Source organism: Festucalex cinctus, chromosome 8, assembly GCF_051991245.1.
Source record: "Festucalex cinctus isolate MCC-2025b chromosome 8, RoL_Fcin_1.0, whole genome shotgun sequence".
Taxonomy (NCBI): Eukaryota; Metazoa; Chordata; class Actinopteri; order Syngnathiformes; family Syngnathidae; genus Festucalex; species Festucalex cinctus.
This window is the reverse complement of record NC_135418.1, coordinates 10,425,522-10,443,279: the sequence shown is the minus strand read 5'-3', so window position 1 is coordinate 10,443,279 and position 17,758 is coordinate 10,425,522. Positions and strand designations below refer to the sequence as shown.

Below are 17,758 nucleotides of genomic sequence, written 5' to 3'. Positions count from 1 at the left end.
CCACGGCTATGTTCAATTCTCGAGGTGGGACTCAGCTGCTTTACTTTTTTTTCAGGGTTTTTGACACCTGTACTTCTATTTGAGTACAGGCTATATGGGTACTTTTGACACTTTGGTAGAAAGTCTTAAGAAAAATATTTAGAGACATGAAAAACGTACTCAACGAAGTATTTAATGTTATTTACCTTCCCTTTGATGTATCAACTTTTAAACTAAGACTACGGTAGTTTTTTTTTTTTTTGTTGTTGTTTTTTAAAGCAAACTAGTATAACGGTGTACGTTCATTGTTTAGCTTGCTTCCGGCTTCTCCAGACACGTACCATGGCATGATGGCAGAGGTCGACTGCAAGCGGATTGTTCAGACAGAAAGCAACCCCACTTCCCCCCCCAACCGCCGCTGCTCCATCTCCATCCCTTTCCCCACCGCTGACTCACGTGCGGGGGCGGAGACTTGATCTTCGGATTCACCAGTGGAGGACTCACCGCTACACTCCCCACTCGGACCGCTCGGTGTGCTTCGTGCAACGACTTTCCTCCTCGCGACTCGAGCACAAACCTCATTTCAACCTGTTTGCCGCACGTTTTACAATGTGAAGAAAATGGCTGGGACTAGGTAAGTTTTATGTAATGTTTTAATTTCACTTTTTGTGAAAAAGCGACTGAAAGTTAAGTGGAGAAACTTTTTTTTTTTTTTTTTTGCTGCCTCGCGAGCAGTTTGCCGCCCACAGCAGACTACAATGGATATTTGTAATGCTACTTTACCTTTCTAATTCTTTGAACGTGTAGCACCTAATGCAATGTTCTTTCTATTATTGTTATTAGCTTTGGAGACTAGAGAGAAGCTTGTTTTACGAGCAACCTCATAATATTTTAGACTTTCAGTGAGCCAGTAAGCCTTTTGGCCAACTAACTCTTTGGTGTGGTGTTAAGAGCACCAATAACCAAAACGGAAAGCAAACGTTCCCAAGCCATTTGCCACTCCAAATCACACTTCATGGTGCATTGCAACTGGGATTGGTTGGAGCTCCTGGTTTGAAGTTCCCCACATGTCATTTTCCTCAGCTTCTACCAAAGCTGCTTTTAAACTCAGGTTTTTATTACACTCGTGTGCTTTAATTCACATATTCAAAGTTACTGCGGTATAGTTTTGAGTTGACGCTTTTGTTACATACAATGTTGTTCTGTTGCGTGGTGCCTTTCAAATTTTAGGATTTTTTTTGTGCTGTCCATCTATTTTTTTTTTTATATAGCTTTTGTCCTCACAGTCACACCTATGGACTATTTTAGTGCACAAGTTTCCCAGTCTTTATCCCTGGGGTATGTAATAATGAAATAAATAATATTTGACATAGCCCACAATGCTTTACAACAACAAAAACACTTTTACTATTAGTACTTTTACTATTAAGAAACAATGCTGACATATCAGTTTTGTAATTTAATATATGAAATCAATATGTAACTGCGGGCGGCACGGTGGTCGAGTGGTTAGCACGTCCGCCTCCCAGTTCTGAGGACTCCGGTTCGAGTCCAGGCTCCGGCCTTCCTGGGTGGAGTTTGCATGTTCTCCCCGTGCCCGCGTGGGTCTTCTCCGGGTGCTCCGGTCTCCTCCCACATTCCAAAGACATGCATGGCAGGTGACTTGGATGCTCCGAATTGTCCCTCGGTGTGCTTGTGAGTGTGGATGGTTGTTTATCTCTGTGTGCCCTGCGATTGGCTGGCAACCAGTCCAGGGTGTCCCCCGCCTAATACCCAGAGCTAGCTGAGATAGGCGCCAGCACCCCCCGCGACCCTTGTGAGGAATAAGCGGTCAAGAAAATGGATAGATGGATATGTAACTGCTTGTTGGATTTGTTTTGTTTTGAAGAATTGTATGTAGCCTGCAAGCACAGAAGAGAGCACACAAACCCCACACACAACAATGGAGATTCTGAGATTCAAAACAGTAATCTCAGAACTGCCATACTGATGTGATGAGCAGTAGTTCACAATACTGCCTCTTGTGTGCTCTCTCTTCTCAATGTTTTGTTAGATGTGTAGATGACATTTGTGAGGTCAGGTGTAATTCACGTAGCCTCAAGGAGTTTGCAAAACCAACCAGTCTCTCATCCTATTTGGTGACTTATCTGTTCAGCACTGAGTCAAGTCAGGTTACAGGTCAATTTGTTGCTATCTTAAAGTTTTCTTACATTGTCATGTCCTTGAGGGTGTAAGGAGCATACACTAAAATAGGATGTTGTCTTACCGCACGCTCGCTCAATAATAATATGCTGACCAAAGAGAACAATCCTGCACATACACAAGCAGGATGTCCATCCTTGAAGTGTTTTGACAATAGACCCCGTTAAAAGGAAGTGATTCTCAAACTTACATGACAACAGCAGTCTGTTGATGTCTCCCTTGTCTTTGCTACTTTTAAGTAGAGCACTGCTGATCTCATCATTGTAGATTAGCAGACCAACATGTTTCCAATGTCCATAGTGTGCCATATTGATAATGTAATGAGGTTCAGGTGATTTACCTGAAAATGTTTATCTGTATACGCACAACTTGCTCTTGAGGTTTGAACCTGTTCTATAGGAAGGTTTAAGGTCTGGTTCAACAATCTGACTTGGTTAGGACTTCAGTCTGTGTGACGAGTTATGACTGCGCCCGCACAAATTAAATGGACATCTCGCTAAAACCATCCTTCCATCCATTTTCTGAATCGCTTACATCTTATAAAATCATCAAAGCCAGTTTTTTTTTTTTTTTTTTTTTTTTTTTTTTTTTTTTTTTTTTTTAGCATTGCATTGAGCAATTTGTATCCAATTTGTATTGACACTTTAAATTTGAAGCCAATGCTACCACCACCTTCAAGCAATACACCATTTCTTAAAAAACTAACCAGCTATTCTGTGAATTCCCTGATTTAAAAAAAAAAAAAAAAAAGAAAAGAAAAGAAAGAGTCAATTTATGTTGAGCGATTATGATTGTATTAGTACTTTACAGATATTTTTGTATTAGGTACCATAGCGGTCATTTTTGGACAGTCATGTGATCTTGGTAACATCGCGTGCTGTAAACGCATAAAATAGCGTGTCTTTGAATGACTATAAAGACACTCACGAGGAATTATTGCGTCTCACGGCGTACTTAAGAAGGGGAATTACGTCCTATAGCAACAAACCACGGTTGTGTCTGAATGTGCACACTACTCTATATAGTGCAATACTAAGGGGCTATACCATTTTGTAGGGGTGTCCGAATGTCTAAAAGAGAAAAATGTAATACAAAATGACCCACAATGCACTTTGAAAAGTAGTGATCGTTGCTGGTATATTCGGGTTCATCAAGATATACCTCCTTGGCTCAGTGCTAAAAGCATTGTCGTTGCCGTCAGTGTCATAGTGAATTTTTAAAGTTATATTTACGGTAGAACACGTGCGTCTGTTAGCTGAATGCTGCGCACTGCGCAGTGATGCAAACAGAAAAATAGTACCATGGGGGTAATGGTGTCTGACTTTTTTCTAGTTTGTGGTTTAGTAATGCAAAGGGTGGGTGAGTGAGTGTGGGTGAGTGAGTGAGAAGGGACGGGGGGAGCCAAGAAACGAACCCAGTTCACCTGCATTGAAGACTAGCTTAAAAGTATTAGTCGGTCATGGACGTGGCTCTACTACTGAGCTAATTACCATTTATATTGGTGCAACGATTTCAGATTTGGTGTACGATTATAGTCTGAGGAAAAAACAAACAAACACGCTTTTACGGTTATTCTTATGGACATTAAAAAAAAAAAACTTACATCAGCATTCTTTGAAAGTGCATATTTTTAACAGCAATATTTAACTGAAACTATTTTTTTTAAGTTGCTGCCTTTTAAACAAATACAGCAGATTAGACATAGGATGGCCATGGAGCAGCAGTGGCTGCATGGACATCACCTGCATGGAGGCCCACTGCCCAGCCAGGAAGATTATTACAGCCGTTTGAAGAAAGATCCAATCCTCCAATCCTTAAGTCCTTGTTTCAGGCCTTCTTTTACTTCTTAAAGTCCTTCATTAAGTCCTTGTTTCAGATCTTTTGCAAATCCTTCAGTTCTTCCTTCAGACCTTGTTCTTTCAGTCCTATGTTGGTATGCTCTCAAAATAGTCATTCACCCACTCAATTGCGCGCTCTTGCGCACGGACGCACAAACAAACACACGCCGTCTCCCGGGCAGCAGGGAAGCGACGATACGCTGCTACTTGTTTGCTATATGCTAACTCCTCAGGCAAAATACAATCTCAGTAAGGTCACTTGGCGAGCGGCGGCGCTGCAAGTACCGGTACCATACAAAACGCAGTATAGTATAGTTTTAAATACCGCAGTAGCCCGATACCAAATTAGTACCGGTTAACCTTGCATCCCTAAATCATGGAATCTTAAACTCGGTCTGATGGCGAGCCGATGTGCTCAATGGACGCGCGTTACTGGAGTTAACAACAACACAACTTTAAATAACTTTAAAATGGCGTGATTACTGTGGGAAATTAACAAAAAAGAAAATGCTACAGACGAGGCACAGGCGTCGTAATGTCGAAACGTCGTAGATCGGGTACGTCGTAACTCGAGGCCTGTATTGTTGTAAAACACACTATATGTATACTGTAGTGTAAACACTACTGTATTTTTATGGCCTGGCAGTGGGCAAATGTGCCTTGCCGCATCAGTTAAAGTATAACGTCGCCTACAACAGTTGACCAATCAGATGACAGAGACGTCACTGACCTCCTCGTAATCAAAAAGTGACCACACAGCACGGTTTCGGGGTAGAACTTGCAATGGAAAAGGGGCAATCGAACCACAGACCAAACATTAGCACCAGGCTGTCCTGCATTTCTTAATCCTGGCGGGTCTGCAGTCTGCAGCTTCACTTCCTTTCGAGGACAATCAGTATGTTTCTTTCCCGTGTGGATATGTGGTCAACCGCTGACCCCCCTGCTCACCCAGTAACTCTACTCTGGGATTAGACGTGGCCTCGTTTGTCATGTCAGCAGGGAGGTTTCTGAGAGTGGGGGCTAGCTGAAAATGAAGTTACAAACGGCTACTGGTGGTAGATGTGCACGGAAAGCTTGTTCAGGTAGCACGTACTCTAATGTCGATGATGGGTTGCTTTAGTTTGTCAGCATTATTCGAAATGTCCTTGGGTATTTTGACATCATTATCAGAGGCAACTTTGCATGATTAAGTACTGTTGCATCCTAACAGGTTAAATTATCTTTTCTTGTTTGGACAAGTGACCCCATTGTTCCTGCTCTGACAGCTGGGTGACCTGGACAGAAAGGCCGTAGTAAACACACGGATCCCCTCTGCTCCTCCTCCACTCTCCAGACTCCGCTGCACGTTCTCCCTCGTCCAGTCTTTTGTAACGCAAAACATTCAAGCTAGTTCCTTAAGTAAAAAGGGAAGGATTTTAGGAACGGCAGTGACTACGTTTACATGCAGTCAATAGTCGGGTTAAGGTCAGGATTCCGGATTGTGAAACAACCACTAACATGCGTGGTGGACTGAGTTACTCTTGCTTAGATGGTCATTTGCGCTCGATTGGAATATCCCATTCGGGTCGCGATGCACGGACGTTTTTAAAAACCAAGAGCATATTTGGGTTATTGCACGTTTTACATGGCCTTACAAAACCCCAATATTGCCAATATTCAGGTTGTAAAAGGGTTATTGCATGCATGTAAACATAGTCCAGTGACTTGCTTGGTCAGGAGTACATCTACCTCTGTGCAGTCTCAAGTCTGGAAGTCTGGCAGAAAGAAAAGATGCTGTCAAGCAGAGTAGTTGACTGACGTAGAATGGTCTCTAAGAACTGGTGGTAAGATAGGCGCTATTCTCCCACACTTAAATAATTTTACAGTGGAATTAAACATTTTGGAGGCAATTAATGAATGTAATTCATTTAGAATTGCTAAATGCCAAATAGAATAGGAAATTTTAGCTTTGGCTGAATGACCCTGTTTATCCAGTGCCAAGAGAAACTGCCTTGTTTTGGATTAGGGCAGCTGCTAAAGTGTGTCACCCCAAACCTGTTGGAATCCCTTCCCCTTTGCGCCTCAGATTGGCTCGTCCTTTCCATGTTGAGGCAACACACAGAGTCCGCACTGAATGAAGGTGGTCTGTTGATCTGACAATAGTCCGCATTGTTCTGTACCATTGCAGGCTTTAGTTTGAATAGACTGTGTTTCATGGGCTTTGTAATGCATATGACCATGAGCCATCATAGGACATTCTTTCAACTTGGTAACCATTTGGAATCCAAACAAGACCACAGACTCAACTGTTGGTGCCCTAGATATGAAGAGAAGCTTCATACTTGGGGGTGTTTAGTTTTTAACGGGAAACATGCAGACTATAAACTGGCTTTGGGTCGCACGTTTATACAATATGACAAAAACGTTTGAAAATTCATTAAAAACTTCGGAGTGGGAGGTTTAAAAAAAAAGTGTTCAAACGGGTGGTATCATTTTAAAAGACCACATGTTCACATCTGTAACAGCCGAGCATATAGCGCATTAACCAAAACCAGACCATCAAGTTAAAGTTTTAGGTGCGTGGGCTGACTCAGACCTGCCAATCATGTTGGTCTCAGGTGATACCAGATGGCATGAAAAAGGTATTTCACTTAATAGTTACTCATCTTGACTGAGTGCAGTCATGGTCATATGTAATTATTTTTGCATGACTTGGCAGCAGCTGTCAGTAAGTCATCGTTGGACAGAAAATGTTGGTTTTCAGGACAAGACTGTTAACTGTCATACCTGACGCTGCTCACGTGATTAATTAAAAAAAAAAAAAAAAAAGAGGGTTTCCCTAATTCCTTGTCAAGAGGGTTTCCCTAATTCCTTGTCATGAGCATCTCCCTTTAGTCTTGTTCTCTTTGTGGTTAAGCCTGTATCCCACTCAGGGGTGAATGTTTATGGGTTTTGGTAAAGGTAGCGAATGCACACTCCCATCAATATTCCATCAAGGTTCACAAAGGTTCTTCGAATGTTCGCCCTCACGACAAGTAGGCAAACGTTTGCAAAGCTAGTGAATGTTGTTTCCTCGTCAGGGATCGTCACCGTTCAGTCAAGTTCGCAACATTAGCTAAATGTGCAAACGTTCCTCAAACGTACTATTCTCTCCCAAGAAACTTGCTGCTATGTGCTAGCTTGAGTCGGAGAACATAAGGTGGGGTCAGTCCTGCCTGACATGTTTTGCTGTGAAAGACGACTCCTAAACCAGCGGCAGTGCACGAAAGTGGAATTGACACTGACAACTGCTACTGAGTGCTGGAAAGATTGGGGGGAGGGGGGTGGTGAAATTGTTGTTTTCTAACAGTCTGTTCATTCCCAGCTAACATTTCTGATGCTCTTTTTCGTCTAGATTTGAACACATCCAATCACAAAACATCCCATATGTGCACAATTGTGTTATTGTTGAGTAAAACAAAAGATGAACTCAGGACACCATCGACTCACTCTTATCTTATCTTATCTGACAACGCAATCAAAACAAATATTCAATGCCCGTACTTTGAAGATTTTAAATGCCTTTTGAATTATTTTGTCTTTATACACAGGCAAGCACCACATTAAATCACATTTGAAAAATCAATGAGGCAAACAGAATGGCCCATAGAGTCAGTTTGCTGTTTTGAAAAAGAATGTGGCGACATAATTGATTTCATAGTGGCAATGTGACTTAATGGTTAGAACAATTGATTACTTTTGTTGTCATAATAAATTGATTTGTGTCATATTGCTGGCACGTGGCAGGTTACATTGTTATAAACAGCTGATTTCCAGATCACAATCATACAGCATCAGGTAGTCAGTAGTCACATTAGGCAATCTGTGCCATGCATGAGCCTACTTGACATCTAAAGTCAGGTGTGTTTGGCTAGTGTGCGGGCGCTGATGCCTACTTAAGCTCAGTATACTTCCTCTCTTCTGGAATGCCTGAAGAGATGAGCTATGATCCAACATATCTTAAGCCCAACCAAAAAGATAGAATTTATATTTGTTGAACCCCTAAATTATGTAATGCCTTCAGATCTTAAACGGCACAGCCGCACATTTATTGGGAATGAAAAATAAGTCCTTAGAGCCCTAACATGAATTTTATGAGTTGCTGGGAAGAATTATGTCGTTGCTCAGAAGTCTATTACTTTATTACAGACGCTTAAGGCCTTGGGTCACCTTGTGATTATATAGAGCACACACAAAGACCAATTACTCTGAGCTTTACTGACCTTTGAGCTTGGTGATACAGCAGAAATTGAAGGCGTTAAACATGAGGGACAAAGAATTTGTGTTTGACAGGTGCAGTTCTTTTTTTCTGTCATTTGAAACCATGTGCACACCCCACCTCTCTGTCTTTGACTGTTCTGGATGCCTGAATGCAGTGCAGGGGTTGCTCAACCCTTTGTCCACACACACGCACACCCACACACACACACCCACACACACACAAAAAAGACCCATGCTCACACCTCGCCTTCCATAAAAAGGAAATTTATTTGAAAGGCTGCTTCCTTGAAATGAAATGAATACCCCTTTAAAAGCTATATAATTAAAGTGTTGCTAAGTTTGATTGATGGAGCTTTTTATTCCAAACATGGCATACAAAAAAAAAAAAAAAAAAAAAAAAAAAAAACTGAAACGCCACTCTTCAACAAGTACTGTTTATATGGTCGATTTAAAACGTATTAGAGTTGATTGAAATTGAGTCTGCAGCAAAGCACTTCATGATGATCAGTCCTCTCTGAGACAAATGGGTGTTTTTAATTTCTATAATCATTCCAAACAGACATTGAATGATTTCTAACAACAACAAAAAAAGTAACCATAGCTGATATAATTCTTAGGTTTGGACTGAATTAACAGCATCTTTCTTGGTTTTACTCAAAGATACACTCAATTTCTGCAAAACGCAACAATCCACATAATTGACAGAATTCTTTAACTATACATTAAGAGATGAAGCCTTTATTAATTTATGACACAGTATTATGCAGAGAGGTTATGTTCTTGCTTTGATATAAATTGTTACCAACACCGCTCCAAAGCTAAACATAACTTAACGCATTGTGACACAATGAGCAGTGTAGCAAGGCCCAATAAATCAGCACATTTTGGTGCTCTTCTGGAAAGTGTTTACTGTATTTTTTTATTCATATTTGTGACAACCCAGGATACAGAGCATGCGGCTTCTTCTCTTTAGGTTATTTAAAATTCACCATCTATTTAATGCACCGACACCCATAGGACTGTAGTGGAATGCTACCGACTAAAACATTTAACCGTTAAATTTAAAATTACTAATGGCATACACTCAAGTGCTCGCTGTTGCTGTTTCATCTTTTTGGTCCAAATGGCAGGCAGTACACCACAGATAAATGTTATTATTCACAATTGTTAATTAGCCATGAAAGCCAGTCTCAGTTCTCATTGCTGTACCGGCAGCCTGCCCAGGTCCATTTCTTTCAGTTTCATGCCCATTGAAAGTGGGTTTGGCTTCCAAGCAGGTACTTGACAATTGTGTCCATTAGTAGTTGTACAATATTTAGATAAGCAAGGATGGCAAACAACTTTTACACAAGGGAAAAGGTCAACTTAAATCAGTAAGAGCACCTTTTATTCTTCACCGCTTCTAGTATATAGTGTATAGAAGAGTGTTCATATGGCAACCTGGTGAGGGTAAACACTTTCTATTTTAAGTTATTCTTCATTTTGGGGGCCGTAGCTAAAGAAAATGGATGGTCTTGTGTCTCTAAAGAAGAAAATCAGGTTCGTAAATATACCAAGCATGATGGACTTTGGAACCTGTTGATGTTCTTTGGCGAACAGACGACTAAGGTTTCCTAGATGAATGGCTCGCTCTGTATGAGAACTCAACCACAAGAGACAGTCCAAGAATAGGGTGTTGTTGAAAAGGTTAAGGGTCACCTTACGGAACAGCTAAATAGTAATTGGAGTTTAACTGGTGTACTGTTTTTTACCACTCCTTGTGGTAATCTGTCATTTTGTCTTTTAGACAAAGTGGAAACATTCTTCCCCTAATCGAACCAAAGGAAACGTTATGGAATGAAAGTAGGATGTCCTTTTAGCAACACAATTTGTGTTGAACATGCTCACAACGCCACTTTTCAAGCTAGTTCAGTTGGTCTTGATTGCTTGGCATGTAAGACAGTTGAATTAATAATTGAATATTCACTGTTGTCCTTAATTTGATCTGGAAAAACAGCTTTCCTCTGATTGGTGACTGCTGATATGTTGGTGTCTTGTAGCCAGCATGTTTCTTGGTTGTGTTGGCTGCCTCCATTGAAATTCAGTAGTCCGTTGACGGAATTGTGGCCAGCCACGGTGCACACGGAATCGACCACGGATGTGCGACGCTACGGTCCCACTGGAGGAAAATTTTTCCACCTCCATGGAACACTCTGAAGCAGTGTGACTAGTGCAAAGGCTAGTTCTCAGTTGTAATCTTTTCTTTCTGTTAATCATCAATTAGATAGACTGAATTCTGCAACTTGCAGTGGTGGACAATGACACAAGGCTTCATGTTGGCTTGTTTCAGTGAACGTATTGTCCAGGATTCTGTTTACTGCTGCTGGGAAAAGTGCCAGTTACATTTTGGCATTGATGTGGAACAATGGGGCAGATTCCATGAGCTATATGCTGTTGTTTCCGTTACACTAGGGGACCTGCTCTCATTTCTAGTTATTTTTGGAGCTGACCATCAGTTCAGGATGATATTTAGTTCTCCTTTTACAAGGAGAGCTCTGGCCCATTAGACTTAAAAAGATCAAGGTGGTTAAGAATGGACACTTATGTGAATGTTTCTTGCAGTTTGTCTGTTTGTGCCTGAAGTACCCCAACGCAAGCTTCTTTTTGTATTTGTCAAGCTATATTTTTAGTTTCTATGAAGTAAGTGACTACGGCATGCACAAGCTTCTCCTTGACCCAGAAAGACAAAGGCCCTGTGTACTCCACAAGTGACAAGTCCAACAGAAGCTGGAATTCGTACATTTCAAATGCTGTGGATAAGAACTGTCATGCCCATAAGATAATTATGATTTTTTTTCCCAAAATAGCTGTTAAGTAAGTATAGTAAATTTAGACAAATATAAGTACGATATGTTATATGTCAGGGGTGTCAAACTCATATTAGCTCAGGGGCCGCATGAAGGAAAATATATTACTAAGTGGGCCGAATCTGTAAAATAATGGTATATAATAGGGATGCACGATATTGGAAAAACATGCGATATGCGATATACTTGCTGAACATAGCGATATTGATATTATTGCGATATTTAACATGTACCTAAAGAAATTACATTTTTATTACCTAATGAAAGAAAAACATTTTTCATGTGGCAAAATAAGCAACCTTAATGTAATCTTAGTTAATTAAGTGTAATTATGTCTTGATAATTTTCAACTATTGAATGGCCATGCACATTTTTAGTTAGCATCTGACTGGTCAAATTCATATAAAAAGCATAAAATTTCATATAAAACTTATTGCATGCCTTTGCGATATGCATATTGCAAGGGCCAATATAGCGATATCGATATTTTTTCGATATATTGTGCAGCCCTAGTATATAACTTAAAAACAATTGCCGTCAATTATACACAGATTTTTGTTATTTTTGGGCCATCCCTAAATTACGGAGCTTAACTGTAATCTATTGTTTAAAAAAATAACACAAAAGCAAGTGAAATGCGGCAACACTTTGCCTGTATGAGTTCCGCACGTGTTAAATCTACCTGTTTTGCAAATATATAGTTCCCAGAATGCATTGTGTGGCACAGTTAATGAATTTATAAGGACGTTAATCCTTGTCATATGTATTTGTGTTACCAGTAATTGAATGTGTCGTATTTAACACGTTTATGTTGGTCTACGATTTAAAAAACAACAAACTTTTTTTAAACAAACCATAACTTTAAGTTGTGTGTAAAATAATGACTCACAGGGTGATTCCGTGTACAAGTTACAGTACTCATGTGAGGACTGCTTGTGAAATTACAAATTTATATATTTGATTGCGGCTGGCTGATTAATTGGTCCGACATTACAATTTTGTTTTCACTTTATAAAGTCGTCTCACGGGCCGGATTGAACCCCTTTGCGGGCCTGATCCGGCCCGCGGGCCGTATGTTTGACACCCCTGTTATATGTATTATTTTAAATAAACAATAGCTGGTTATAGAAGTTCTGTAATTTAGCTGGAAGCTGACAGTCTTTCATTTCAACTGTGTGCATTAAGTTAATTTTAGATCAATAGAAAACATTTCTGTCAGAGATTCGCTGAGCTGGTGCAGACTGCATTCCAAACCATTTATGAACATTTTCAGGATAAGGCTGGCTGCCACGGTCCGTTGGAGCTCTGCTCTCTGTACTTTTATGCCTTTTCAGTCAGAAGTTACTCATTTTCTTGGTATTACTAAAGCCTCTCATCAAGAATGAATGAATGAATGAATACCAATTAGTTTTGCTAAGCTCTGTCTTTTTTCCCCCTTTTTTTTTTTAAATAAAAAATGTTCATTCTGAGCAATTACATTTGTATTGCATGTTTGTCATTGTGCAATGTCAGGCAAATCCTGTAGCACTCCAGTTGTTTTACACAATCAAACCATGTAATGAGCTTTCTTATGTGGAGTACTCCCTAAAGTGATGTTTCAGGAATTTCTGGACCTGAACCGGACTGTCTTCCTGCTTATCTGGTCGTGTCAACAAAGCCCAGCAGGTTCACACTGCTCAAAATGCTGTTTATTTTTCGAGAGGGAACAGTCCTTATGCAACCACTACAACATGTGCAAGGGAAATGGTCAGCCATGGCCTCACCCGTTGACCCTCAAAGCCTGGCTTCCTGTTGGGTGTTTGGGACGCTGTCAGGGATGTTGAATTCTCTGCGATTTCCTCATTGTCCTCGCAGCGTGGAATTGTAAGATGCAACGAAAAAAACAGTATGAGGCACACGGACTCTTTGGCTTATTTGGATACAAACATGGGTTTGACCACACATGGGAACATTAAGATAGATCAGATTTAAACACTTCTTTTTGAGGACAGAAGCAGAATGAAGGCTCTTGGAGGTGTGAGGGTGGGTGGTATTGACAGTTCAGCCTGTGATGTCACTGCCCCATTATTTACAATGCTTCCTGTCCAAGTGTTGCACATTATGTAATTGGGGCTGTTTACACAAGACTATTTTAACTAATGACAGCTATTAGAGAGAACAAAAAAAGTATCATTGTCATCAATGTTTAACTGCAATACTGCATGATAACACATTTTTGAAATGCAAACATTTCTTCTTAATGTTTTAAGCTTTTGATAAACAATCTCGTATAAACATTAAACGTGGTTAGTCCTCTTTACAACATGGGACATGTATATATGCGTGTTATGTGTTTGGACTTGGCATGTGCAAGTACAATCAAAAATAGTAACGGCGGAATGTGCTTTATAGCTTGGCTAATGCATGACCATTTCTGCCTGGAATGGATTGGACGTGCAAGACTTTTTCTGAACTTCTGATAGACGGACAACGTGCCCCTGATTTCTGATGAAAATCAAATGCTTTTCGGACTTCTTTTAGGCTGCCATGTCAATAAGCGAAGTGCACATTTCAGCAGTGCCGTGCATAATGGGTAGGTCGGCTAATAGCTGGCTACCATCTTTTCATTGAAACAAAATGGAGTCTAACGGGGGAAGCTCTGATTTGGACCATTTTAACCATTAAAATGTTTTTTTTTTTATTTTATTTTTTTTTTAGTTTTTTTTTTTATTTAATCTATTTTAAACACGCATAGCGTGTCGACTCGTTACTCATTGCAGTCTGCCGGGACTCTATTTGGCTGAATGTGTACACTTTACCGGGAGTCCGATCAAGGAGGGGCACCGGGACACGAAGGAAGCGACGGGTAGGATTTTTTGGGGGGGCGAGAAGCAGGTTCATAAATGACCATCACTCCATTAGTTTCATGACACGTACGTCCCCTAGCAAGCGTCACGATGCGTCCATCTGTTCACTCCATTTTATAATACTGACAAAATGTGTAAAATAAATTTTCAGAAAGCCGTTTAAACTCTTCCAAGCTTTAAGGTGTACAGTTACGCAAACACTTTCAGCATTCCAATCTCCGCCATTCAAATGACGGCTATTTTGGTACCCCCCCTTTTTTTATTTTTATTTTTTTTATTTAGACTTCATTTTCACATATGCGCAACTTTTACAAGAAGGATACAATTATTGTAGTTTTCAGTTTACAGTAATGCATTATGCACACAGCCTAGCTCAGAGCCAATGACACACATCATCCATACATTCATTTTTTATCCCCAACCACTTATCTTCACTGGAAAGGAACCATATTTACACTAGTGGTGGGCGGATTGATCCAAATATCAATATTATCGATATCGGATCGATACTGGCACTAAAATATCGATCTAGTAGTTTGATCATAATATACTGTTAGACAGGCTGGAAACTTGGATGGGGTTAAATGGAACAGTCCTTAAATGGTTCAGGTCCTATTTGGAGGAAAGGAGTTACTTTGTGACTATTGGAAATTTTGAATCTGATCGAAAGGCCATGACATGTGGGGTCCCTCAAGGGTCAGTCCTTGGACCCCTGTTGTTCAGTCTGTATATGTTACCTTTGGGTCAAATGCTTCAGAACACCGATGTTGACTATCATAGTTATGCAGATGACACACAACTGTATTTATCAATGTCCCCAAATGACAGCAGTTGTATTAACGTATTGTGTCATTCTCTAGAGCAAGTTAACAACTGGATGAACCAAAATTTCCTTCAGCTGAACGAAAACAAAACGGAGCTCATTGTTTTCGGCAATAAAGAAAAGAGGATTGCTGTTAAAAAACAGCTTGAGTCACTGTCTTTAGAAACTAAAGACCAAGTTCGAAATCTTGGCGTACTAATAGACTCACACCGGACCTTCAGCAACCATATTAAATTCATCACTAAAATAACCTTTTACCAGCTGAAAAACATATCCAGACTGAAGGACTGCATGCTTCAAGCAGACCAAGAGAAGCTTATCCATGCTTTTATCTCCAGCAGACTAGATTACTGTAACGGTCTTCTGACTGGACTCTCTCAAAAGAACATGAGACAATTGCAGCTCATTCAGAACGCTGCAGCTCGAGTTCTGACCAAAACAAAGAGATCAGAACATATTACTCCAGTACTTAAGGATTTACACTGGCTCCCTGTCAGCTGTAGAATCGATTTTAAAGTTCTGCTACTCGTCTATAAATCACTAAATAGTTTCTGATTGAGTACAAACCCAGCAGGGCTCTGAGATCTACAGACTTGGGCCAGCTAGTGGAACCCAGAGTTCGAAGCAAACATGGTGAAGCTGCATTTAGCTATTATGCTGCACACAGATGGAATAGGCGACCAACAGAAGTGAAGTCAGCCCCGAGTGTAAATGCTTTTAAATCCAGGTTAAAAACTTTGCTTTTTTCTTATACCTTTGATTAGGGACTTTTAAACAGCTTTAATTAAGTGTTTTTTTTTTTTATTATTTTAAACTTCCTTATGTTAAATGTTTTAAAGTTTGTTGAATAATGTTTTAAGATTGTTATTGTATGTTCTTTTTAGTAAATTTTGTAACCTATTTTCATTTATTTTTCTTCCTCTGAATGTCAACTACTGTTTCTTGATGCTTATGTGTTGTCTTTCCTTGTGTAAAGCACATCGAGTTGCCTTGTGTATGAAATGTGCTATACAAATAAACTTGCCTTGCCTTTAGTTACAGTTTGGCTCTTTTATGGACTGCTACGGTTTGGTCAAGTTGGGTCAGATAATAGGCATATCACAGTAGTGTGTTTCGATCGTGTGCCATCACAAGACTTAGTAGGGCTGTTAAAAAAAATCGATTCAGCAATATATCGCGATACTACATCGCGCAATTCTCGAATCGATTCAATAGGCGGCTGAATCGATTTTTAAACTTCCATTTTTAATGGAAAAATATTCAACAAAACGTCTTAATTCGGGTTAGGGTTCACACCTTAAGCATGGAAGAATGTTATATGAATGGAACATTAAGCCTTAATATTTTATTTTAATGCTGTTCAAACATAAAACAGAAGTACAACCTGTATAAGACTGAAGTTTCAGATAAATAAATAATACATTTTCATACAAATCTTACTCTACAAGTTTACTAATTAGTATTTTCTAAATTTGAATGAAAAAAATCGCAACAATCGACTTTAAATTCGTATCGGGATTAATCGGTATCGAATCGAATCGTGACCTGCGAATCGTAATACGAATCGAATCGTCAGGTACTAGGCAATCACACCCCTACGACTTAGCATCTCATCTTTGTAGTAGGTTGCATAAACACATACAATATTGTAGTTGAACAATAATTTGTTTTTTATATTCTTTTATGTTTTAGATTTGTTGTTGCATGATAATCTTTAACATCTTGTTATTGTAGGTTGAAAAAGAAGTGATGACATTTATTTAGTTATTTTTTTGTATTTGTAGTTTCTGAACAGTGGCCTATATGATAAAGTATTTGTTTAAATTTATTTTCCTATGATCACTTAAACTTTGTGCACTTTGTTTAAGAACGTTAAATTATTTTATTATGGTTGGAATGTTTCTTGGGGGACGGGGCGGACTCGGGGGATATTGATAAAATATTTTCTATTTATTAATAAACTTTGTCCTAATTTTGTCCCATGTTTGTTTAAAACTGAAAAAACACAAAAACACTTAAAGGTTGGAGTTTGTTTGTGAATAAACAGTTCAATGACACAGCGACCTTAATTTAAAAAAATAATTATAAAGACATCATAAAAACACCTTGCAGGTTGAGCCGCATACGGTCAGGGCTGCTTTCTTGGTGTGTGACTGTGTGGGATTGGACCAGATGGCTTCCCAGTAGAGAGAACACAGAAACATGGGTGGATAGTGTGAGGGACACGCCTACATCCTCTCTATGGTGGCCGTATGTTACTTGGCAGCAGAAATTATGTATTGTAATTTGTTTACGGTACATCAAAGTAACTCCAGGCTTTCCAGTTAAAAATGTAGAACAGCAGTTGTTCCCACACTGGCACTAATGACTGCCACCAGAACCGTCTGTGTCCCTCTCTGGCCAGGGTGCACACAGGGTTGACATGGCTTCAGTACTAGGGAGCAAATGTGCGAAGGTAGCATTAAACATGCTATGCCTCTCTGATCATCACTGATTGACAGCTGCAGCAGTGGAGATTGTAACAAACAGAACTTGGTCAGAAGAGACTTGGAGAACATCTAAGAGAACTGGGGTTGGAGGCAAAAAAAAAAAATAATTGGCTAATTTGACCACAAAAATTGGTCTACACAAAAATTTCTTCCGCAAAACTATAATCATTTAAAAAACGCCAAAGGTCCACCGTCCAGAACCATATTTGGCCACCACATTTATTGCAGATGCACGCACTCAGTCAGGAACAAGGCTGCCAGTGAGGAATACAGAGAGAAAAAAAGATGGAGAGGAGACGCCTCGATTACTCGAGCAATGGATGGAGTAATAGATAGGATAATCAATTAGAAAAAGATTCAGTGGTGATATCGTGGTAGGCTAAAATCCGAGTGTTGATAATACTGACATCTACCATACAATTACACACTAGTTAAGTGAGTCCTTTTCAGCACAATGACCACATGTTTGATCCCAGTGGAGGTTACGCAACTAGAT

General features: G+C 39.7%; 1 protein-coding gene across 2 annotated transcripts in view; it reads left to right on the top strand.

Moving 5' to 3' along the window:
• The first annotated feature begins 266 nt into the window (after positions 1–266).
• The window catches only part of arhgap46a (Rho GTPase activating protein 46a), a 36,046-nt gene continuing 18,554 nt past the window's right edge, over positions 267–17,758 (top strand). For both annotated transcript variants that reach the window (XM_077528967.1, XM_077528966.1), the window contains exon 1: positions 267–613. In XM_077528967.1, the coding sequence (XP_077385093.1) occupies positions 600–613 (14 nt within the window). In that variant the 5' untranslated portion in view covers positions 267–599. The remainder of the gene's footprint in view (positions 614–17,758) is intronic.